This window comes from Neovison vison, chromosome 6 (assembly GCF_020171115.1).
Source record: "Neovison vison isolate M4711 chromosome 6, ASM_NN_V1, whole genome shotgun sequence".
NCBI lineage: Eukaryota > Metazoa > Chordata > Mammalia > Carnivora > Mustelidae > Neogale > Neogale vison.
In genome coordinates, this window is record NC_058096.1 from 194,514,779 (window position 1) to 194,541,878 (window position 27,100).

Below are 27,100 nucleotides of genomic sequence, written 5' to 3' on the forward strand. Positions count from 1 at the left end.
CCACCTCAACTTCAGTTAGGGCTGAAGATAAATGGGTGTTTTTCTAGGTTACCTATCAATACTACTCACTGGGGATATTATCAATCCTCGCCCTTAATTTAGACACAACACCCTACATTGTCTGTACACTGTTTTTCAGTTGAATTTACATGATCCATGCATAATGGACAAAGCAACTGAATCTTCATTTCTCCAAAATACTTGAAAATTCATGAACTCCTTTAGCATTTTAAGAAGTACAGGATGAAAGAAGTTTCTAGGTTTGTGCTTATTAAAAAAAAAAAAAGAAGAAGATTTAAAAAACAAAGAAGATGAACAACACAGTGTGATTTTTGCACTCAAGTTTCTACACCACCATACACTGAAACTTAAGAGAACAGAAAAACAATTCCAGGTTCTTGTTCAAACTTGCATATACATGGTTGTTGTGTTTTATAAAACAGTCCTAGAGAATCATCTTAGATTATTTGAGATATAGTCTGTCTAGGATGATGTCATGAATTTACAGTAAGTACAGTCTGAAAAGTAAAGGGATTTATTTCTGCTTCTCAGAAAGGTGTGCTTCTTCTCAAACTCTAATATAGATGTGCTCACACTTGGATGGCTATGCTAGAAAACCAGGCACACACACAGACATGCAACAAGTTGTGGATCACTCCAGGAAGTCAGCATGGTGACAGAGATTGAAAATCAGCTCCTGGAAGACCAAGGTCATGAATCAACTTGCATTGAGTGAACCCCCCACTCATCTAAAACCTGTCATTGGAGATACCAAGCTGAAAGCTGTCACTGAAACCTGTTATCTTTGCAAAAGGCTGTCAAGCGTTGAAAGTCAAGTAGAAAACCACATCAGAGAGCCCAGCGAATTGCCTTTGGCAGCTTCTGGAATGTGGCACTGAGGTGGCACTCGGCTCTGAGGTCTGATTACACCCAGTAGGGCAACACTACGGTCCACCACATTCAGATTGTGGGGGTAGTCAATATTCCCATCCTGGTTCTCCAAAGGATGCTCACATTGGAAATATAAAGCAGGACCACTGGTAGAGAAATTCTGAATTGTAACAATAAATATACAATCTACATTAGGGAAGAGAGGGAGGGGTGAAAAAGTGTGTACAGATAACCTTATCAGTCCCACATTTTTCCTGAGCAGATAGACCCAGATGGATGACTTAAGGTACAGGAGAGGGTAGCCTGAGATGAGGCAAGGAGAACTGATCATGAGAACATTACAAAGAAGAGTCTGAAGTCAGGAATCATGGTGCTGACTGAGAAGCAATTCTATGAACACACCAGGCCAACCCAAAGCAATTAATCATGAATAATCTCAGACAAATGTTGATTTGGAGAAGGAAAATGGATCCCCCCAAAGTCGCCCATGTAGCCACTTAGGTCAAAAGAAAAGGCAATTCTGGGGCACCTGAGGGGGCACAGTTGGTTGAGCACTGACCCTTGGTGTCAGCTTGGGTCTAATCTCAGGGTTGTGAGATGGAGCCCCGGGTCCAGCTCCACACTCAAGTGGAGTCTGCTTGAGTTTCTCTCTCTCCTCTCTCTGTGTTCTCCTCCCTGGACTCTGGGGGCTATCACAAAGCAAAGGAAATACATAAAATTTTTAAACAGAAAGGAAAGAAGGAAGGATGGAAGGAAGGAGAAAAAAAGAAAAAGGCAAGTTTGTGCCCAACAATAAGAATGAAACCAAAGGGCTGACACTGAAGTTGTTATAGCCCAGTGTGGGGGCTGTGGCCAGCTAAGGCTGTTGAAAGGGATTACTTAGAGTGGTTTGTAGTGACACCCTTGGTTACAAAGGGATTATTTCAAAAAAGAGAGAGAGAAAGACAGTGAGCCTGTTTTAATGGATTAGAGTTTTAAGAGTCAAAAAATAAGATACAAAAAATATACTTAATACCAATAGAAACCCAGGTAGCACTAAGCAGAGACATAATATAACACCTCTGTGTTTATTTTCAGGTCAGACAGTGGAGCACAGCAAGGCATTCTCTAATTCCATGGACATCTGAAACTGATAATTGCACAATAGTGATTAAGAGGGAGGGAGCTCTTTGTAGTAGCAATGGGGAAAATATGAAGTTCTGTATTCATAAATTTCCAAAGACAAATTAGGGCGATGGGGATAATTAAAGGCAGGAGTATCAAGTTCCTGGCCTGATGATATAAAAGCACGAGAACATGTTCCTCTGTCCTCTAATGTAATAGGAAATATTAAAGCAAAACCTTGGGGTACCTGGGTGGCTCAGTCAGTTAAGCTGCTGCCTTTGGCTCAGGTCATAATCCCAGGGTCCTGGGATTGACCCTGGCATCAGACTCCAAGCTGAGCGGGAAGCCTGCTTCTCCCCTACCTACCATTTCCCGTGCCTGTGTATGCTCTCTCCCTCCCTCTCTCTGTGTGTCAAATAAATAAATAAATAAATAAAAATCTTAAAAAAAAAAAATTAAAAAAGCAAAAAACCAAAGAGGTAAGAATTTTACTTCCATTTGTGCATTTGGCACAGAGCTGTCCAACAGATCTTTTTGCAATGACAGAATGCGCTTGATCTTGCTGCCTCCCTACGGTAACTGCTGAACATATGTGGCTACCAAGCATTTCAAATAAGGCTGGTATAATACTACCCATGATCCACAAATTCAGTGCAATCGCTATCAAAAGTCTACAGGTATTTTTCATAGAAATAGTAAAAACAAACCTAAAATTTCTACAGAACCATAAAAGACCCTGAAGAGCCAAAGGAATTCTAAGAAAGAAGAATGAAGCTGGAGGCATTTCAAACTATGCTACAAAGCTACAGTAACCAAAAGAGTGTGATACTGGTGTAGCAACACACACAGACTAATGAACAGAATCTAGAGTCCAGAAACAAACCCAACATATACAATGTATAACCAACTAATATTTGACATGAGAGCCAAGAACACTCAAGGGGAAAGGATAGTCTGTCTCTTCTATAAATTGCATTGGAAAAACTAAGTATTCACATGCAAAAGTTAATGAACTTGGACTCCTACCTTACATTATTTACAATAATTAACTTGAAATGAATTAAATGTATGACCTGAAGCCATAAAACTCCTAAAAGAAAACATCAGGTAAAAGCGCCTAGACATTGGTTTTAGTGATGATTTTCTGGGCATACCACGAAAAGCACGAGCAACACAAACAAACCAAACAAGTGAGACCACATTGAACTGAAACCTTCTTTCTCCACAGCAAAAGAAACAATTTAAAAAAATAAAAAGGCAATCTATTGAATAGGAAAAAAAAATTTGCAAACTATACATGTGATAGAGATTTTAATACCCAATATACATAAAGAACTCATGCAACTTAGTAGCAAAAAACCCCAATAAAAACCCACTATAAAATATAAAAACAAAAACAAAACCAACTCAATAACCCTGGTTAAAAGTTGGCAAAAGATCCTAGGCATGTTCCCAAAGATACACAAAGGGCCAACAGGTACACGAAAAGTGCGCAATGACCATCAGGGAAATGTAAATCAAAACCACAATAACGGCGCCTGGGTGACTCAGTTGGTTGAGCAACTGCCCTCAGCTCAGGTCATGATCCCGGAGTCCGGGGATCAAGTCCCACATCAGGCTCCCAGCTCCTCAGGGAGTCTGCTTCTCTCTCTGACGTTCTCCCATCTCAAGTGTTTCTCTCTCTCTCTCTCTCTCTCTAGTAAATAAATAAATAAAATCTTCCAAAAAAGAAAAAAAAAAAAAAACACAAAAAACCCACAATAAGATAGCTCCTCATACCTGTAAGGATGGCTATTATCAAGAAGACAAGACATAAAAAGTATTGGTGAGGATGTGGAGAAAAGAGAACCCTTGTACACTGTTGGTGGGAACAGAAATTGGTGCAGATGCTACAAAAATGAATATGGCAGTTTCTCAAAACACTAAAAATACAACTACCAAATGATCCAACAATTTTACTTCTGGAAATTCTACTTCAGGAAATAAAATCACTATCCCAAAGAGATATCTGACCCCTGCATGTTCACTGTAGCATTATTCACAAGAGCCGACACATAGAAACAATGAGTATCCACAACTGATGACCAGACAAGTAAAATATACATTGGAGTATTACTCTGCCATAAGAAAGAAAGAAATCGTGCCATTTGTGACAACATGGGTAGACCTTAAGGGCATTATATTCAGTGAAGTAAGTCAAACAAAGACAAATGTACTATGGTCTCACCTATATATGTTATCTAAAAAAGCTGAAATCGGGGCGCCTGGGTGGCTCAGTGGGTTAAGCCGCTGCCTTCGGTTCAGATCATGATCTCGGGGTCCTGAGATCGAGTCCCACATTGGGCTCTTAGCTCAGCCAGGAGCCTGTTTCCCTCTCCCTCTCTCTTTGCCTGCCTCTCTGCCTACTTGTGATCTCTGTCAAATAAATAAATAACCTTTAAAAAAAAAAAAAAAGGCTGAAATCATAGAAAGAGAGAGTAGAATGGTGGTTGCCGGGGACTGAATGTGCGGTAAATGGAAAGATGTGATTAAAGGCTATAAAGATCCATTTTAAGAGAAGTAAGTTCTGGGGAAGTATAATCATGGGGACTATAGTCAACAATACCTTACTGCATACTTCGGAGCTGCTAAGAAAGTATGTCTTAAATGTTCTCACTAAAAGAAACAAAGGAAGGGAGGAAGGAAGGTGGGGGGAGGGAACTGAGGATGTGAAGTGATTAGAGTGTTAACTAACCAATTATGGTAATTACTTGGAAATATAAACATGTACCAAATCATCACATTATATATATATATATAAAAGTTATATCATGTTAAATAAAAGTCAGATCTTCCCCCCGCCCAAAAAAACTCCACAAAGATTTTAACGTGAATCCTCTGATTTCAAACGCTGCACATAAACAACCTAACAAAATTGGGGGGGGATATACAAAAAAAAAAAAAATGTGGCTATTATAACTGAGGGAGTGAACTTTAGTCTTACTTACTGACAGACTTAATAGTTAAATTTAAATAGCCACAGGTGGCTGGTGGCCACCATAAAGGTTAAAGCAGATTTCTGAAAGTCCATTTTATATACACTTTACCTATATGGATTCACTAAATCCTTACAACCTTATGAGGCTGATACTTTATTATGCACCTTTATTGTATTTCTAAAACCTGAGGCACAGAGTGGTTAAGTAATTTGCCCCAAAAAACACAGCTTGTAGAGCAAGTGGCTGGTTCTCGAACCAAGAGCTAACTCAAAGCTCTCACTCTATGTTCCTTATAGCAACACGCACTACTTAAGGAGCAAAAACCATGGGTAAGGTAAATATTAGAGCCATCTCAAACTATTTCCCATTGATTTGTTGACTAGTAAAAAAGTGAGGAGTCTACCTGTCTTCCCTGTGTTTTTCATCCAGGTTTTGTTAGAAGACTCATTGTCAAAGCCGTCCAGCTGCAGCTCCTGGTACTCTTCGCCGACCCGTGCATGCTGGTCTACAATGTCAATGGGAGACTGGAGACGGCCCCCGCAGCTGACACTAGATGTGACCCAGTGCTCAGGACCATAGGCACCTGTTAAAAGAGAACCACACTTCAGTCCTCATGACTCAAGGGTTAGGGATGAAATGAACAGGATGTAAAAAGTCAACCACTGTATCTCTGAAAGTACATCATACCCCCACACCCCTACCCCACCAATGTTCCCACCCAAAGATGTCAGTCGGTTGAAAACTATGGATCCAAGCCATTTGTTTGATAGGGCGATAAGATTAAAGAAAAGACATGTTCCTTAAGATGGCTTTGCTTCTTGATTTGTAATCAAACATTTGCTACTTTATCTGTAATCAGATTAAGGAAGCTGAGCAGAAGGGCTGTCAGAGTTGTTCGCATTTTTAAAAAATTCTAAGTAAGTCTTCCAAAATAAGCAAAGCATTTATTCACAAGAAACCACCTTCTTCTGTTTGGCATGTTTTGCTATTACCAACGGTATATCAAAAACCACAGCTCCTATGAGTCTGTGAACTGGAAAAAGGAAAAATTAAAGGCCACATAACACAGGATGAGAGTGATGACAAATAGTGGGGCAATGAGGCAGGATTATCTTTTGGTTAATCGGGGAAGATTTTTCAGTTTGGCCAGAAATTGTAAATTAGTGGATTCAGGCACTCACCTCTCCTTCTCAATCCCTCCCTGGCATAGGACATGGGGGTATAAAGGTGCACTCAGAATGAATGCAGCACTACATAAAGGCAGGCTTTTGGGGGGATACATGCAGCAGGAATGAAAATGCAACAGTGCAGAATCCTAGTGGGTAACAAGCAGGCATGGGCAGAGAAAATATACTGCACCCACCTGTCTGCACTACTTGGAAATGAAATAATCTGGGGGTGATGTCTATTAAGTTGATAACGGGCTCTGAGATTTTTCTGCACCCAGCCTTTAACCTTCTTGACATGACAAAGCAGGAGTGGCCCCTTGAAAGGAAACACCCTTTGCTAGAAAGATTAACATACATCTCTTTTTAAGAATAGGATATGAAATTAATCTAAATGTTACAATTTTTAGGTTTTCCAAACAATAAAGGATAATGTATATATATATATATAGAGAGAGAGAGAGAGAGAGAGAGAACGAGAGAGAGAGAGAGGGAGACCTAGGTTTCAGTTTTAAATTTCTTGACATATCAGATGAGGATGGAATGGCCAAAGTGATCTGAAGAGACCGACTCACCCAACCACCAGTACTTTCCTACCTCTCTCTAAACCTAGCGTCGTGGGATGGAGAAACAGAGACACCGTAAGTCTTCCTACTGCTGAATAAAAGCCTACACACTTGTGCCCAACACACTACCATGTTCACACAGGCCATCAATATCCCCACCCCCTAAGATGATACAACTCACAGTTGATGTAAACAATGGTCCCATGAAAAAAGAGACAATCACAGAACATCTTTTTAGTTATGGTAATGGTCAAGGCTGCAAGAGCAATCGATGTGACCCCCCCCCCACAAAATGATGCATTTCTTGCTACCTGGCCAATAACCTGGCTTCCTTCTACACCTGGGTCATTTTCCCTAATTCTCATCCGAAAGGAAGACGGAAAAGACTATCAGGAAGAACATGGCTCACTGCTTGGCAAAGGTTTAGCAACCTTGGGGCACTTTTCAGAATCATTTACAAGTGTCATAAGGCTTTCTAGAAAAAGTTAACATCACCATTTTCTTGACTATAAAGCTCCTTACTAAAAGAAGATGCATCAAGGGCTTTTCACTCATGTTTCCTCACCTCTTGGACAAATTCCCTAAGACTCTGATGAGTCATAAAGGAACAGAGTGTGCATCTGCATATATCCTAGCCCAAACTTTATTTTCATCTGCATCATTACATTTGAAGGAAAAAAGGAGGGGAAAAGGGACATAAGGAATAGCTCCAATTTCCTGTCCATTCTTTAAATTTTCTTCCAGAGGAATAAAGTGATTGTTGATGTGTCTCATGAGCCTATATGTTCAAATTATGGAAACTAATGTTTTATTTTTTTAAAAGATTTTATTTATTTGACAGTGGGGGGAAGGAGGGAGGGCACACACAAGCAGAGGGAGCTACAGGCAGAGGGGAAAGGAGATGCAGGCTCCCCATTAAATAGAGAGACCCAAGGCTGGGCTTGATCCCAGGATTCTGGGATCACGACCTGAGCCAAAGCCAGATGCTTACTGACTGCGCCACCATGGCATCCCTGGAAGCTATAGTTTTAATATCGTGTACGTGTGTGTGTGTAATGACATTTAGAAACTCACTAGTACGATAAAATTATACTCAATGAAAAAAATGCACAGTAAAATAAATCCAAACATGTTCGACTCCAAAGAAATAAGAATGCAAGCTGTCCTTAGGAGAAACACAGACACCTCGTAATTATCCTACTAATAAAGAAAAACTCTGAGAAGCATACTTTCCATTCATATTATTTCTCAAAACTTTCTAGACATGGGTGACATATAATTTAGCACTCTGTAAAAATATAATCAGGGTTCGTACCAGTGGGATTCATTTATTCACTGGTAACAATCTGAAGATTTAAGCCGACTACATGCTTGCTTTCACACTTCTACCCAATGTACATTCAAGTGCAATTTTAATTGAAACTGATCTTCCACTTCAGATTTTAAATTAATTTTTCTTTGGAGTGCTTCATGCTCCAGACACTCTTGCCTTGCAAAAACCCCTATGTCATTAGTGGAGGAAATAGAACGCTTTTCCAAGCTTGGGGGTATTGATTACCTATTCTCACATCGAAGTACCATCGCCATTCCACACTGTATAAATCTCTCCAGTGTTAAGACACTTTATAAAGCGCTGAGAATTATATCATTAATCATTTGCAGTTGTACAATCTCAGAGTATTGAATGCTTTGTTTTTCAGAAGTTTGAATAAATGCTTTTAAGTAAAAAACATGACACTAAATAAAGACCGTGGTTAACTTAAACCTAGTTTTGGGGAGAAAACCAATCAGCAAGAAGCCTTCCACCCTCAGATATGACATTCTCCATCTAAAATAACAAGGAAAAGTCATTTGCACTTCAGTTTCCCGTAACTGACTCTTTCTTAGAATGAGAAGGACATATGCAGTTGGCAACCAGACCCGTTTTCAATTGCTCACCAACTCCGACATAGCAACCTACTAGACAAGGCTATCTTCCCAAAAGGGCTGGACTGGGGGCATAGAAACTACAGGGTGGTTGGGCTGCCCAAAGTAATTTGCCATTCGCCTGTTGAGAGTCTTGTGGGAATGCAATCTTTATGAAGACATGCTGCCAACATATTTGCAGCCAGAGAATCTATATTAGCAGTAAAACCTCACTCAACCTGTGATGAAAGCTACTTTCTTTTTAGTGAATTCCATGAATGCATTTAAAATTCCTGCCCAAAGGTTTAATGTTATCGTCAATACACGCTGGTAGTTTCCATGAGGCATATGCACAAGGGCCATGTACCAACTTGGCAATGGATACCTGTGTTCTTTGGGACAGCCTATCACTCATGTAATTTGTTGTCCACTCCTTAATTTAATGTCTGTCTTCCTCATTAGTTCGTGTCTCTCAGAAGAGGTTCCTTCTCTGTGTTGTTTACCATTATTGCCATACGTAGAGCAGAGCCCTACCTACAAAGTGCTGCTAATACATATTTTTGCGCACAAATACATGAATTAGAAGATGACATTAAAGAGTTGCATAGTTGTGTCTCCTAATGACACTATGGTGCTATTTTAGTTTTAATTTTATACTTTTATCTGCTGACTTCTTTCTACTCTTCCTGACTCCCTTGGTTTCAAGAGTCAGGAGGTCAACCTCCTTCCTTTCATCACTAATAGGTTAAGTTAGTCTGAATGGGGGGAAGGTACAACAAGCAGTTTATGAAGCACAAGATGGAAGCTATGTGCAAATTTAACTAGCCCACTAAAGGCAATTACACTTTTTTTAAAGAAAGGAATGTGACAGAACTTTGCTTTCAACGCCTTTCCTGAAGCATGATTATTTTTAAGGCTCTCTTATTTTTTCTGTTCTTTAGCAGAGTTCTCTATTGAAAGAAGGTCAGTTAAAGACCAAAACCAGTCTTGTTCATCATTTCATCACTGTACACATTTAAATATGGACTTGACACCTGCTCTGTACCAGCCACAGTGCTACAAAATGGATGCCAGCAGGTGGAGCTGCCACAGTTCACCTGGGCTTACCCTGGACAACTGAAGCTGCCAGAGGCTCAGTCTGTTCATCTGTACAATGGGAAAAATTAGTGGTATCCAAGCCATAGGGTAGTTTTGAGGATTAAATGAGATAAGCAATGGAAAGTACTTTACGAAGTACCCAACAACGGGGCATATGGGTGGTTCCAGTGGTTAAGCATCTGCCTTCAGCTCAGATCATGATCCTGGAGTCCTGGGATCAAGGCCCATGTCAGGTTTGCTGCTCAGTGTGTGCGTGGGGGGGCGTCTGCTTCTCCCTTTCCCTCTCCCTCTGTTCTCTCTCTCAAATACACAAATGAAAGAAGAGCCCAACAATGAAAACTCCGTAAATAGTGGCTACTCCCACTGCCACTGCTATTGTTACAAAAACGTGTCCCAGGCCCTCAAGAACTTGACTGTCTAATGGAGAAAACAAGCATGCAGTCCAATCAAAGGCTTAGGCAGGTCGATACAAGCATCTTGCCATATACAAAGAGAGAAGAGAGGCCCTCACCTCCCCAAGGGCAGGACTTTAAAGGTGACATTTCAGGGGAGTCACTCCTTGAAACGCTGAAAAGTATACTGGGCCCTGGTGCTTCCCATTTTGGAGAACGCGAGTCAAAAAGTACCCTTGAACCTCTGGGAAGTGGAGCTTAAGCCCATCGACAGCTGGACTTAGTGCCTAGCTTTCAAAGAACAGAAAAAACAAGCTTCCCAGTGGAGAAGCCTGGTAATTCTACCTTAACCAGGTAGTGAAAGTTACCATCACCTGTGATGCTACACACCATCATGCACATCTTGACAGATGTGGTAAGAAGGGCATATCACCTCTGTAGGTTCTTTCTAAAAATCTATAGCCTCTGTCTAATCATGAGGAAAACACATCAAACAAACCCAAACTGAAGAACATTCTATGAAACACTTGGCTGATACTCCTCAAAAATGTCAAGGTCATGAACAACCAGGAAAGACTGAAAATTTGTCACAGAACAAAGAAGACTAAAGAGGGAAAGAAAACACACACACACACACACACACACACACAAACACACACCAAAAAACATTTGCATGGTGGTATTCTAGCTTGAGTAGCAAAACCAAACATGGAAATGAGTGGGAAAACTCATTAGCTCTGAATGAAGTTGAGTCAGTTAATACACCCTTGCTTGTTTCCTGGTTGTTCTTTGTCCATAGGGTCATTTTCCTGTGGTTACTCCAACGAGAAGAAATATTTATGAAACTGCTCAGAAGTCAAATAAAATCTAAGTTTTGTGAATATCTGTATTTTATTGGATTTACTGTTATATATTTGGGAGTAGGTCTATGGCCTAACAGATAAAAGTGATGGGCACTGGTTTATAGATAATGCTGAGATTGCTGTCCTCAGCTCTTTGCATGAATTTCCACTGAGCAAAACCAATGTAAGAGAGATTTGTTTGAAGAAAACACAGCAAGCGTGTGGGTGATATTTCACTATTTAACATTATATAAAAACATTATAAAGTTGGAGAAACTCACCTTTAAAAACTGTAGTTAAGGAAGAACATTATTAGCTTAATTTATGGCTCATTTGTGCATTAAAAGAACCACTTCTACCTCCCTGGTGTACCATTAACAAGCCACTGTATTTTTCTTGTTTTGAGATGCTACAGTTCAGCAGACGAGCATCAGGAAGACATATTTCTACAGTAATGTGAATAAATCATACAACTGGAGTTTAATTCCAACTGGCCTGTTTAAGACAGACAGAATTCCCCACGTGAAAATAATGGCAAATACTGTAAATCTGGGCTCATATAAGACCTACTTTAAATTCAGTATCTCTTTAAGGCAGATTTAACCAAAGAATTTGGTCAACATACATAAATTCTGTACCAAAACTAAGTTATTGAGTTCAAAGAAAATTCAAATAAAATCTGAGAGAAAAACCTAATTTTGACCCTCTACTTCCAGCAATATTATTTGACAAGTCCAATGTGAACAGATAAAAATATAGCAGTAAGACTTTTCAGCAATTTAAGTAAACAATCTCATTTAATTACAGTTCATTATTAAGATCTGACTTGAGAAAGAGATAAAATTGCTTTTTTAGAGCATATAAAATCATACTTTTATCTAAAAGTGAGGAATTTCAAATATCTATCTAGGATTTGTGTTCCAAACAATAATTTCTTTAAATACCTAAGAGATTCTTCACAGAAAATAAGCATACACCTTGAATTTATTTTACCATAATATATCCAAATAAAGGTTTCTGTTCACTAATGAAAAGCCATTAAAAATAATGAATTCTGTCTAAATCTAATTAAAAACAAAACTAATATACATGTTATGTGCTGTTTCTAGTCAAATATGCTTATTAATGCCTCCCTCAAGGAACTTATATTAAAAGTATTACCTGAATCCAGGCTTATTACCCTGCATCTTGTTGTCTACTTTTAACCAACAGCAACAATCCAAAAATATTAGTACTCATTTTTTTACCTAATATTATAATTAATAGTTTTTCTCCCAAATCTAAAACACATCTTAAAACTATTCCATTGTTTAATTAAAAAGCTTTATGGGATTTAGTTTGTGATTCTTTTGCATTCTCCACTATCGGGAAGTTAATTACCTTTTGTGCATTTCTTGCCATATGTATGAAAAAAGGAAAAAGTGCTAAAAAGCATTCATATTGCTAATCTCCAGTGTTTTCATCTTTTATGCATGTATAATTATGAAATTGTTCAATGTTATTCATAGGAATATTCTAATTTTTAAACCAGTTAAGAAAATGTAAATTTTCCTTCCAGGTAATAGAATAGGTCGGCAAATTTTTGTTTTTAAATTTTAGGTATAAAAACTTCATTCCTCCATTTTACATCAATGGTGGGTTTTTAAGGGAATATCGACAGCTAACCATAACACCAGAAATACTATCAGACGATAACACCAGACATGGGAATGCCTGTATACTTTTTTTTTTTTAAGATTTTATTTATTTATTTGACAGACAGAGATCACAAGTAGGCAGAGAGGCAGAAAGGGGGGGGCAGGCTCCCTGCTGAGCAGAGAGCCTGATGCGGGGCTCGACCTCAGGACCCTGGAATCACGACCTGAGCCGAAAGCAGAGGCTTTAACCCACTGAGCCACCCTGGGGCCCCTGTATACTTTTTTTAATACCAACTGTTATTCATTTTATTTCACAGTATCTCTGTCTTAGGACTAGATGTTAAAACTAGAAAACAGCACAAATCTATAAACCGAAGATCCCTGATTCTAATCTTGATGATTAAGATCTCTCTGAAGCCCATTATATTGTCCTTAATAATGAGAGTGTTGCAGGGCCCCTGCGAGGCTCAGTTAAGCCTCTGCCTTCAGTTCAAGTCACCATCCCAGGGTCCTGGGATTGAGCTGTCATTGGGCTCCCTGCTCAGCTGGTAGTTAACTTCTCCTCTCCTTTTGCTGCTCCCTCTACTTGTGTGCTCCCTCTCTCTCTAAATAAAATCTTAAAAAAAAAAAAAAAAGAGGGTATTGCATAGAGTAAGGATGCCAGTAATGACAACCTGGGAGTTCTGAGCTGCAAAACTCCTGCTGAGAGGGGGCTCAGAAGGATTGGGTGATTGATTAGTGATGTCTGTATGAGTATGTGGTATGGCAGCAGTAATGCAGGCACTATGCAGGCATGCAATTCACAGACTAGAGGATTCTCATCCTTTGAAGACAAAGTCTGTAACAATGTATATTTAGACATAGCTGGGATATAAAAAAAAATTTATCTTTCCCATGGAATCTATCCTCATCTAAACATGTAGTCAAAATTCTTACTAATAATTGAGATAGTTTATTCACTCAAAATCAAACAAGTATTTTTTAAAGTTGGGGCAACTTCATTTTTACTTCTTGTAGATACAAAAAGGAATGGGTTACAAAGAGCATCTGAGATATTAACAACAACAACAAGTCATAATTCTTACTGTCCAATGCCAAACATCTCAAGTGTTTACAAGCTATAAGTAAGTTTGCTCCAGACCTAAAGCTTCCTTTCTTTCTTTTGTTTTTTTTTACTTAAAGATTTTTCTTTACTTATTTGACAGAAAGAGACACAGCAAGAGTGGGAACACAAGCAGGGGGAATGGAAGAGGGAGAAGCAGGCTGAGCAGGGAAACCAATGTGGAGCTCAATCCTAGGATCCCAGGATCATGACCTGAGCCAAAGGCAGATGTTTAACTGACTGAGCCACCCAGGTGTCCCTGGAGCTGAAGGTTTCAATCAACACTCTTGAAGTGACAAAGATCTGTTCTTTTAGAATTCTAACTGCCTTCCACAAAACTTAATGTAACCATCCAACAATAAAAATGGCCATCTGGCACGGTGGAAAGAGGGCTGGGTAATGAGACTAGCCATCTGAGTTCTGGATCAAAGATGGGCAATAAGTTCTAATTCACACGTAGCTCCAAATGACTGTATAATTACTATCAGTGAAGAGCAGATCAGTTAGCTATGCCTGCCAGGAGCTGAGAGAGATAGGTGGTGACAGCCCTGCCACAAAATCGTTCTTTTCATCACTCTAGTCTCAACTCTGGAAGGTAGACTTGGATGTGGCTGCAATCAAATCTTATAATGATTCCGTTTCTTTATACACACAATACAAGATTATATTGGATTATTGCTAAAACTTATGTAAGAGTTCTAAATTCACAAGAACACTTTTTGTAACACCTAGAAGAATGAATTAGGCATGTAAAGTACTTGTTAATAGCCTAGCCAAAATTCACTCTCACTGACTACATTCCTACAAGTGATCACAGGGATGTGATGAGTATTAAATAAGTCATTACATATAGAGCATGTCCCATAGGACTTGGCACATAGTATCTGTTCAATAAACATGATTATGTATACTTTCTTCTGCAAATTACATTCAAACCCTAAAGTCTGGAAAGCCTGACCCTATTTGTAAAGCTCTGGAAATAAGGTCTGGTTGATACCTGGCCATCGGTCTAATTTCATCCTCCTTAACAAGTAATTGGCTTGGGAAAGGGTGTTAACCCAGGACTAAGCCAATTAGCATATGGGATTTCCCCAACTGGAGAGAATGTTTTAGGTTAGTGTGACTCAAAATAAGGCTCCAGATTTTTGCTCAGAGCCAGAGGGAAAATCTACCCTCCTCCTAGAACGTGAATGAACAAGAGGAAGGGAGTGGACTGAACTGTAACCAAAGAGGAATCAACCAGAAGCCAAAGCTGACAAGTACAAAGGCCAGAGGAAAAACAGAAAAAAGGGAGGAGAGGGTTGGGGAAGGGAAGCAAAGGGAAAGGAGGCAGGGAAGGAAAGGGAAGGGAGGCAAAGGGAAAGGAGGCAGGGAAGGGAAGGGAAGGGAGGAAGGGAGGAAAAAAGGGAAGGAGGAAGGAAACAAGCCTGATCAAACCATTCCTGAAATTTAGATTTCACCTCTAGACTTCTTGGTGGTTGTTTTTGTTTGTTTGTTTGTTTGTTTTTTTAATGTTTGTGGGTTTACAACAGCTTGAGTAGGCTTTCTGCTATTTGTGACCAAAAAATTACAAGATATAATCAGAATATTTGTTCAAAAAGACCAACAATTAAATTATTCAATGCTTTTTCTACATTCATCACTAAGACGAAAATGTCCAATTATTAAGATAAAAATCAGAAATACATGTTGGATGGACTACGCTAGCTATGCTCTAGAAGATAAACTTGAGTAAAGGTTTAAAGATCTCATTTAGACAAAAGGAAAGGGAACAAGCTCCGAAGTCCCTTGCTGTAAATTCTTACTCTTGGTAACAGAGAGGGTAGGAGTCAGGGGGAAGAATCCCTGAAAGCCTTCACTGGAATAGCTGCCTCTCACCGAAGACTTCTGCCTCAGACACAAGCCACAGTACAAGTCATTAGGTAGGGAAGACCCACCAGGATCGCAGCCACATCCCACCAGTGACACAAAACTGACAGTTGAGGTCTTGCTCAGACAAGGTGGGGATTTCCTGTCTTGGGCTAAAGGGCCTTTTTCTCACCATAACTCTCTAAGGCCAGCAACACGGCTCCACATGCTCAGGAGAAACCCCAGTCATGAGTAGGAAGAGGGAAAAATTCCCAGAGTTTGGTGTTTGGGCGGGCTAACAGTCTATGAAACAACCCACCAACATAAGGGCTGAGAGGAAAAGAACAAGAAATTAAAAACAGTTTTGTGAGGCACTCACTCAGCAGCTGAGGGGCCTGGTGTGGAGGGGGTGTGTGGGTTCGGGAGGCACTTCAGAGGGTGCAGACAGGATGATTAACATGCTTCCTGTGGCAACTATAAAAGGAGGAATGTAAGCTCTAAATGTATTAACTATTAAACACTATCTGGGAGAATGTCTAGACAAAGCGACATTTATGAGGTAAAGCCAAAACAACACGACAGATCATGTGTCTCTGTCCCACTATGAACAGTTCACTTTAACTTGTACTTTGCTCTATTTCAATAAATGTATAGTGTAAGTAACTTCAATGAAGGGGATCTAGAAGGAAAATTGGAGGGATTTAAAAGAAGTGACAGCGACAAAAAGAATATCAACAGCCCCACTTCCCCTAATCTGAGGACTCTTCCCTAACCTAGCCACCTGAAATAGCACTCCCATCTAATCCCATTTCCCTAACTTTGGTCACTTCTCTTCCTTGTATGTAGCCCATGAGAGAATAAGCTCCATGATGTCGGGTACTTGTCTACTTTGTTCATAAGGTACACAGAAGATGGTCAATAAATACATAAGGCAAAGCAGATAATCTTATTCTAGGATAAGTTCCAAATGGATCCAAGGTTTAAAACGCTTCAAGACATAAAAGCACAAGAACTAGTTGTGGAGAAATCTGGAGTAGCGAAAATATTTCCACATATCATGTATAAACCCAAAGTCAAAAAAGACTGATAAAGTCAAATATGTTAAAGAAACATTTAATTTTCTCATTCCAGAAAGCACCATATGAAACATCTAAAGATGAATAATCACCAAAACCATCTGCAATTCATACCACAAAAGGGAAAATTCTTTAATACATCCTTTTTTTAGAATACCAAGATTCAAGAAATCAATAGCCCCCAAACCCATATAAAAATGGGAAAGGCTATGAACCAATAGTTCCAAAAAAAGGGAAATGTAAATGGATCCTTAACGTAGGAAAAATTGCTGTGCCCCATTAATAATGAAAAAAACAAATTAAAATTTTATAGATGCATTCTTTCACCTACTAAATTAGTAAACATCAAGATGTTTGATTATACACTGTTAGCAAGGATGTAAACAAATAAGCACTTTCATTTATGGCTACTAAAAGATTGATACAATTTTTCTCCAAGAAAATCTGGCAATAACAATTAAAATAACAAATGTGCACTCCTTTGACCCTAGTGTTATTTCTACAGATATACTTGCATTGGTACAAGGTTAAGGTTAGTCATGGCAGAACTGCTGGTAATATCCAAGATTGGAAACAAGTTAAATGTCCATCACCAAAGGGCTAGTTAACTAAACTAAGGGAAATCGACAGTCATGAATAGTGTGGAATGGGACAAAACAAAGCAGAAAAAGAGAGCTCCTTAAGCTAAGATGGTAAAACTTCCAAGTTACCTTTTTTTTTTTTTTTTTTTAAAAAAAACCTGGGTGGCTCAGTGGGTTAAGCCGCTGCCTTCGGCTCAGGTCATGATCTCAGGATCCTGGGATCGAGTCCCACATCGGGCTCTCTGCTCGGCAGGGAGCCTGCTTCCTCCTCTCTCTCTCTGTCTGCCTCTCTGTCTACTTGTGATCTCTGTCAAATAAATAAATAAAATCTTTAAAAAAATATATATATAAACTCTATACCCAAGGAACTCAGGACCCCAGAGATCAGAAGTCGCATGTTTTACCAACTGGGCCAGCCAGGTGTCCTCCAAGTGACTTTTTTTTAAGTGGAAAAAAAAATTATAATCATTTTATGATTTTTATTTAAAAATGAAAAGTCCATATACATATTGTATGCACATAAAATGCCTTCAGAACCGTATTTAAGAAACAATAACATTTGTAAATGAAGAGAAAAAGGGATGGGAGATTTTTCACTTCTTACTCCTTCATGATCTAGGAAGATACTTATTTTGAGAATACATTTAGTACTTCTATAATTGACAACAACAACAAAAACATATTTTTAAAAATTTGGACATACACATCACCTTTTTCACATGATTGTTAAGCCAGATCCTTATTAAAGCAGATATCCTATCTTAACCTTAACACGAGGCAACTATAAAAAGAGCCAATATTATTGAGAAGTCATTTTGTTCCTCACTGTTGTTTGCAATGGCTATTCCAAGCCTTTAAGTTGTGATCTGAATAGTCTGTACAATTTTTCCATATTTTCACACTACCTGTTGCTTCTCTTCTATAACATACTTAATTTTCACCCATCATTCCCACCTCTCAGGAGCTGGGGAGATCCTGATTTTGACATCTAATCTCAGAACTGTGCCTCCCACCAGCATGCCACTCGCAAATTTAATAAATCCATTTCTTCTGTCAAGTTGTTGAAAAAATACTCAAAAGGCCAGAGCCAAAGATAGAACTTTCCATCATTACAGTGGTGCATTATCCAGAATTCCCTGGGAAGAGTTTTTCAATCTACTATGAATCCTTATTTCTCCATCTCAACTCTGAGAATATCAAGAGATATTCTGTCAAGACTCTCTCTGAAATCCAGATAACGCCGCTATTGGTTGTACCTGAAAATCTAGCAATATTTTCAACACACAGCAGAACTTAAAACAGGGAGTAACAAGGAACTCCCCTTCCAGAACATTAGAACATCTGAGGGCAGGACATACTTGCATTTCCTTGTCCTTGTTACCCACATCTGGCAGGATAGGCACTGGATAAATAAGGATTGCGTGACATAAAAAGAGTATACAAGGGGAATATCAAAAAGAGCAAATCAGGAAAAACACAGAAAAGGTCATCTCTCTTGTTTTTATTCTGTCAAAAATGTGTGATCAAAATAAACTGTTTAATGGGGAATTTCATAAATCATTAAGAATCACTCTTATATTTTAGGAATAAAACTGATCATTGACGAAGAATGAACAAATGTAATTGTGAGAGTTATAGATGCGACTTAACTATACTGTCAGCAAAGCCTGTGGTCACCATAAAAAAAAAAAAAAATCCTATAGAAAAATACCAACAATTTCATTTGTAAGTGAACTACAATTTCATCTCAGGATTTAAGTAGCAAGATGTGGCCGTCCACTGATAGCCATGGTGATGATGGAAACAGTGGTTCCAAATGATGAACCAAAGACAAATGTGGGGTTTGATGAACCGGAGAAGTTCAAGAAAAATAGAATTCACACTCCTGAGGCTCCAATAGCAGCACCTTCAAGATTGGGGGTGGGGGGTCAAAGAAAATGTGTTTTGAGAACAATGAAAACAGCCCCAAGCAGTCCTAAGACATGACATTCAGTACTGTTTCCAGACATTGTGCTATGTTCTTTACAAGAATCACCTCACCTAATTCTCAAATTCACCACAAGCTGTAAACTTTACTATTATCGTTATCATATAGGTGAGGCACACGAGGGTCACGGTGGTCCAAGACCACTTCCCTAGGAAGCAGCTCTTCACGCCCATTCTTTACATAGAGCTTCATATTTACATGTCACTGACAAAGGACCAAAGTCCCTGGATTATTTTATTCGTTCCTGGCAATACTATTCCCATCTTACAGATGAAGATACTATGCCTAGAGAGGTTACTTTGTTTGGTATTTAGATCACACCACTAAGCAAAAAGTAGAACCAGTATTCAAACTCAGGCACATGGCTCCCAAGGCTTCCCTCACCCTTTAAATATCCTGCTGTAGTAATATTTAAATGGGTAGGGACTTTTGTAAACCAAATCTGGAGGTCAATTTCAGCTTGGGTTGTATGGCTAGAGCCAGAAAGCTGCTCCACAAAAGGAATGAATGTCTCCATCAAGGTCATGTCTCCATCAAGGTCATTGACTAGGAAGAATAGCCTACTGGTAGCTTTGACCTTGGTTCCTCAAAATCAGCAAATAAAATATTTGTCAACATTAAAAGTATTAACTCTTCAATAACACCATGTGGTTGAAGTTGGAGCACAAAGTTAAATAGGCAGATAAAGGTAGATGAAGTGAGTAAGCAAGGGCTTTTGTCATCTGCAGACAGCCACACACAGGACAGAAGGTCCCATAATTACCATACTGAATACCACAAACATTGCAAAATTAAGATGGAAGGACAAGACTGATGGGAAAAATTACATGTACAACTAATTAAAATCATATATCCTTTCGTATGGAGAAGGTCTTCCCTACTTAAGGTAACAAAAGATTTAACTATATTTTAAAACAATATTAACCCACTTTAAAGAAAACAGTGGTGAAGTGTCACAGTAAATAGCTGTATTTCGATGAAAAGAAAAGCTTGGCTTGAAGTGGTATTGGTTCTGTAATTATTCCACTAGCTCATTAAGTATCAATACCATGAGATAGACTAGGTATGACATTAAGAGAACAAAGCACAATTTTACAGTTACATGGTGGGACTCCTATATCTGGGACTCTTCAAAGAAAAGAGAAGAAACTAAGCACTGTTTAAAAAATACAATGAAGAATCTTATTTGGCAAATGCAGAAATATGAATAAAAAGAAACTGAAGGAAGCACCCATCCCTTGTGACTTAGCAGGAGACAGACCCTACATTTTCCCTATGGTTCAAGAACCATAGCCCTGCACAAGGCAAGTACATGCCGATGCCTTTCCACCACACTGATGAACATAGCTGAATTGTTTTAGTTTAGGAACTCACATCCCAGAGAAAATGCTTAGTGATTTCCAAAACAGTAGGATCCCAGTTGTGAAAAGCAAGCTCTCTAATTAGCAAATTAGAAGTCCCTTCCTTGCAGATAAAACTGCTAATGCAGACAAAGCCTCAATATAAAATAATCATACTCAGAAGATGCTGGGCCAAGAGGGGGAAACACACTCTAATCAGCTTTCATTCTCTTTGCAGCCTTAGTGACCAACCATAGGACCACTCTTTACGGGGGAATTTAGACCTTCTGGGTATCGAGGTGAGAGGTTGTTTTCATTTATTAGCATTAAAAATTCTCCCCAAAGTGCTCCAGAAACACATAACTCCGAAAAACAAGGGGGAAAAGGTTTTGATTAGGAACAGACATTTCTTTAAGCAGTAGATTCTTAACCATGCTTACTGGGTCATATGAACGAACCTCTAAACCACCGTGATTCTGAGCAAACTTAAAAGTACTATACTTAATATTTAACTCTGAATTTCCTTTAAAATAGGTCAAACGAGGGCTGCCACCCTCTCTTTGGGTAAGATTCTAAAGAGAAGCAAGTTGGTAGGACATCAAGAGAAATCAATCCAACCACTCCCCTGGCTCATACTCCATCAAAATCAGGAGTGAGTAAAACTTAACACCCACATTGCTTTTGGCCTGAAATCCTCATTTCCCCAAAAAGTCCTGAGCCCCCAAGGGCACGTATGCTCCTTCTGAGACTAGGGGTAGATAAAGGAATCAGCCGTACCTTCAGCCTCACACTTCTCTGCAAGCTTGGAAGGCAGCTGTGGTGAGTGCAGATATTGATTCTGACCCCACAAGACAGGCTTGGGCAGAAGCTACAAGCCCCTAGGGACATGGGATCCCCAAACCCCAGTCTTGAATTCATCTGTCTACTCCACATCTTTACTAGTGATTAGTGAGCATCTCAGATTTCACATGTGCAAACCTGAAGCTCCAGATCTTTCTTCCATCCTCAACTTCACACAGGGTGGCCTTCACCATCTTACTGGCATCCTCCAAGTACTTAGGACAAAAATCTTGGTGTCAACCCTCACACCTTCTTTATGTTATTCCTCAGATACATGAGCAAATCCTAGGATGTACCTTCACAGCAGATCTGGAAGCCAGAGTCTTCCACCTGCTCCCACTCTGGGCCAAGCTCCCATCATCTCTCCTACGGATCACTGCCACTGTCTCCACCCAACTCCCTGACTCTTCCTCCTCACCTGTTATCAAAACAGTCTGTTATCAAAACAGCAGCCAGTGATCTTGTTAAAACACAATCCATCGACTTAAAAACCTCCAATAGCATCCTTCTTCATTTAGGGAAAAAGCCAAAGACCTGAAAAATTGTGTACAAGGCGTGACACATCTGCTTCCTGACCCCAATTACCTCCCTGATCACAGTTCCTACTTCTGTCTGCATTGATCTCACAATGGAAGCCAAACGGGTCTCCTTGCTGTCCCTGAACATGTCCAGCATTTTCCTGCTGTCCTCTCTGCCTATCCAGAGTAACAAGGAACCCCTCACCTTCCCGAGATTGTTCCTCACCTATCACTGTTTCAAGGAGACCTGCTCCACCACTCAAATTATCACCCCAGCTCAAGGTGCTTTCTTCCTTTAATTTTATCTCCAAAGCCCTCAGCTCCTAATATTTTAAATACTTGTTTTGTACATTGCCTGCTGTTGACTCACTGCCCCTCCACCAGAAGGCAAACTCTTTAAGGACAGGGGTCTGCCTATTACCTGCACTGCATATATACACAGACCAGGAAATAGTCTAGCAAACGTAAACAATAATGTGGCTTCAGTTTAAAATAGAGAGGGTCTTACACAGCTTTACTGACTTATAAGATGTATGCTTAAATTCAACCATTTCAAGCATACAATTCAAAGATTTTTAGTCAATTTATTGAGTCTTACAACCATCAACACATTCCAGTCTCAGAACACTTCCATTACATCAAATGATTTAGAGAAAAATCTGTAACTGTAAAGTACCTACATTACCTCTCCTCCATTGTGTTACAAGGCAATCAAACTTGTAGGAATACAGTTTTTAATAAAAGTAATTTGGTCATGGACTGCTGTTACTCATTATTTTATGATTTCCTTTTGTTTCAAGATGGAAGCTTTTTTTTTTTTTTTTTTAGTTTATACACAGTACCCAGCACTGTGAGATCAATGGAAATAACAGAAGAGTAGAATCTGAATTGTGTTCTTTTACCAGAAACACTGGGTAACATATGCAGGAAATCAATATACAAATATGGAGTTCCTGGCATTGTCTCTACCAAATATGGAAAAGATTTTCTCCTCTTGATACAGTACCAATGGGACCAGGTTCTTCCTCAATAGGCTCTCATTCAAGTACAACCTGGTATGTCCTTCCAAGATTGTGAACCGACAATTAGCAACCATCACTTTTGGAAACCAAGGGTTCCTTGAAACTACTACTCACTAATATTCAAACCACCCCAGTACATTAATAAACTAGCCATAGGAGAGAGAATAAATAAAAAGTTAATCAACATATAGTTACCCTAGGGTTTTAGGAATTCTGGCGAAAGTAGCAGGTTATAATTTCCCATACAGGAGCTAACTTGGGTCAAATGCATTTATTGGGGTTTTCCCCCCTAACCTAACATTGCAGACCTACCAAGTTCAAAGCCAAGATTTAAAAATCACTTTAAAATTCAGATTCAGATCCTAAGATTTTCGTTGAGGGTTCAAAATAAATTTCTGAATATCTAACTTAAAACATCACTATTAAGAGAGCACTAGTAATCTATACTTACCATTGATTGTAGCCAACAACCCCTTCCAATCCCGAAGGTGTTTTTCTCCTTGCATATTTATGAAAACATTTGTTACACATTAACAACTAGAATTTCAAAGCAAAACAGTGTGTCTATCCTTTCAAGTGTTACCTAATTTGCAAAAGCAGATGTTAAGTTAGCTTTTAAAAGCAGCAAACTTTGACAACAAATTTCAAAATAAGGAGACTGACCTCACTATATATTTCTGTTTTCTGCATTTCCTTGTTGGTAATTTTTATTTTTATTTTTATTTTTTTTTCCTTGTTGGTAATTTTTAAAAACATGGAAGAAAACACCTTAAATATGGTCTTCTTAATACAAAAATGCTGGCAGATGACAAAGGATCTAAAATCATTCTTTCCTTTCCCTCACAAGAAATGAGGTTTCTTAGCACCACCCAAAAGTCACCCAGATCCCCCAAACTGGCAAATCAAATTAACTTGAATTGACATGATAAACACAAACAACTGGAAGATACAGGTCACATGATTCAGAAACCTGGCTTTTCATTAACTTGCTTAGGAATATTTACAACTGGAGGGGCCCCTGGGTGGCTAAGTAGGTTAAGCATCTGCCTTTAGATCATGTCATGATCCTGGGGTCCTGGGACTAAGCTGGCATAGGCTCCATGCTCAATGGGGCGTCTGCTTCTCTCTCTCCCCCTCTCCCCGCTCCTGCGCTCTCTCTCTCTCTAATAAATAAGCAAAATATTTTTTAAAAAAAATATTTATGACTGGAGTCCCATGAACAATTATCCACACTGAAAAGAAATGATTGGAATATATGGTGAAGATAGGCTGACCTCAAAATAATCCCAAACTTCTCCCCATTGCAGCTTTCCAAGGGGAAAAACATTGTTTAACTTTCCTCCCCGACAAACCACGTGCAAGATGGAGGGAATGAAGGACACCCAGTCTGCGGGATATCTGTGGGAAAAAAATCATTCCAAACAGCATGGTGTGCAGAGCCCAGAGCCACTCTACCTCCTCATTTTATGCACTAATCACACTCCACTCACCCCCTTGCCCAAGTCCTACCCCTCTCCTTCCTCATCTTCTTCAGTACTATTGCTGAGCAAGAGAACTTGCCCTACACAATTCAGTACTGGACTACTCTGTCCCCAACTGTTATTTTCTATTTCATGTATTTAATTAAAAGTCCCCAAGGAGAAGAATTAATTCGCTTACCACATATCAATAACCATTTCTACTCTTATTCTGCACTCATTGATGCAAATATTCAGTCAAGGTTTTCTCCGAGGCTCACTTTTAACCAAGCTCTGCGTCCTGGGTATACTTGGAACACAGTTGAGGGTAAGATCCTGTGCCACAACGGAGAACACATTTCCTGCACACACAACTACCAGTTTTGCTGAGATCGTCACTACCTACCATTCGTGAACCACTCATTGAACCAGGCAATGGGCCTGTAATATTTCATCTCACTCCTCATCCTTCCCTGTGTCCAATATGGTATTACATTCCCATTACACAGATGTGAAAACTGATGCATGAAGGAGTTAAGTCACACAGAATGGAAATACAAATTCTGATGAATCTGAGACTCATCTGTACTCTTTTATCGTCATCATACCTTGAATAAAATGTGCAGAGAACAGACACCGTGTCTCAGAAGAATGTAAGAGCTTACATCAAAGTGAGCTGTAAGCATAACAACCCTACAAATATTCTTCAAGGTGGACCAGCTGTGTTACCATTTATTTTCTTTGTCTAATTCCCCGGAAAGAGCATTCTCCATCCCACCACAATTCATCCCACCACAATCATAATCCTTTACCTAACAGGTGAGGAAAGTAAAGTCGAGGGGGTTTACATGAAGAGCCCAAAGAGAACTCAGCAAAAGCAGCACCCTGACTTCACCATGTTCAGAATTTCTATCAGACAAATGTTCCCACACAAGAAACCACTAGGAATTTCCACCACCACAAGGGCAGAAGTACTCTCAGACAATGCTGGAAGCACTAGAGTATAGCACAAATATTTTGGGGAGAATTCTCACAATATGTATTAATGTCTTAACAAGTTTCAAACTGAAACCCACGGAGTCTATATGTGGGAACCTAAGGACTCAAGAAAACCCAGTTTAGTAAAGAAAGAGAGTGATGCGTACATATGCTTCCTATCCTTATTTGTAATGACAAAAAGGAAGAACCAATTGCCTATCCCCAAATGAGCCAGCATCCTTACCCGGTTGAATATAACAGAGCTCTGAAGCCGGGGGAATGATGATGACTAGGGAAACCATTATGACAAGGAGGAAGAGCAGGTTATGAAGTCAAATATCTACTAGGATTCTAACAGCAGCTACGACCATAAAGGTTTAACACAATAAAATTCCTTCCCTTTAAGGGTTCAGATCATTTAATAGCAAAATATAGTACTTGCTTATAATCAAAATGGTATCAGCCACTTAGCTCAAAGTCACAAGCAATTACTTCCTGGAAGAAGAAGATGTTAAGGGAATTTCTCCATGTTTGAACTCAACTTACAAAATAAAACAGACTTGAAATATTTTAACATGTATATTTCCCACTCCTAGTTCTCCATGGAAGACCATGATCTTGTATCTAAAGTTAGTCATACCATTTGTATTATTACTGGAATTACTTCATTTACATGTCTACTAGAGAACAACTAAAAGTCATTTGTATATACACAAATACATATGTATTCACAAAATGCATACAACGTTTAGTTTATACATACATCTTTAAAAACACCTATTCACTTTGACCCAAAAATCCCACTTCAAAGAATATTTTCCTACAACAACAGCCAGGAATACAGGAGCCTTTGTTTTGTTTTGTCATTAGGCTTTATACCCAATGTGGAGCTTGAACTCATGACCCCAAGATCAAGAGTCCCATGCTGCACCGACCGACCCCCTTCACAAGGCGTCTTAAATAACATGGAAAGCATTTGTTTAAATTAGCTAATTGTAATCAGTGTTTGGGGACAGTCATGTGCACGAAATCTGGAAGAATGTCACTCAGGTCTAATCAGGCCATGATGATCAAGTATTACGTCATTAGCTCTTTTTTGCCTTTAACTGTATACCTTTCCTTCCTAGTAAGGTAATGAATTTAGACATCTAAAATGCAGCTAATACAACACTGAGGGTTTGGATGCATCACTAACATTTGAAATGAGGCTTGAGACCATTCCTATGTTGGAATAATATTTCTTACTACTTCTGACAAGTAGAGCAGAGATTACGGAGTTGGAAAAGCTGAGATGAATTAAAAGTCTTGTGATAAAATGAGAAATAATACGATTTTTCTAATGGAGGTTTTTAACGCTCCATTCTGCCTCATTTGTTAGAAAGGATCTTTTAGAGTTCAATGTGAGAGACAATCAGCACCCCCCCCCACCTCCAACAACAAGCCCATCTCCCTACCAGGAATATGGATACATGTCAGCTCTGTCATACCTGTAACAGGCCTTGTGCCTAGTTAAATAATGACCCAGGTCAGGCCTAGGCTCAGGATCATGTATGAATTATGTATTCAAGGAATCCCTGCTTTGTCCCCCCTTCTAGGTCAGTCAACATTGTAAGAAGCTTTGGGAAACCACATTGTTTACCTTTGGTACCACTGATCTTAGTTTCATTCATTTACTTGGGAAAATCTGGGGCCTCTGGTATTTGTGACTATTTCCCACCAGAGCCAAGAAAATGTTTCATGGCATCGCCAAGAAATAGCTAGGAGAGAACACT

General features: G+C 39.2%; 1 protein-coding gene across 3 annotated transcripts in view; it reads right to left on the reverse strand.

Annotated features, from left to right (window-relative positions):
* Positions 1-27,100, reverse strand: part of PTPRG (protein tyrosine phosphatase receptor type G) — a 709,729-nt gene that overhangs the window by 288,554 nt on the left and 394,075 nt on the right. For all 3 annotated transcript variants that reach the window (XM_044253275.1, XM_044253276.1, XM_044253274.1), the window contains exon 3: positions 5,377-5,556. In XM_044253275.1, the coding sequence (XP_044109210.1) occupies positions 5,377-5,556 (180 nt within the window). The remainder of the gene's footprint in view (positions 1-5,376; positions 5,557-27,100) is intronic.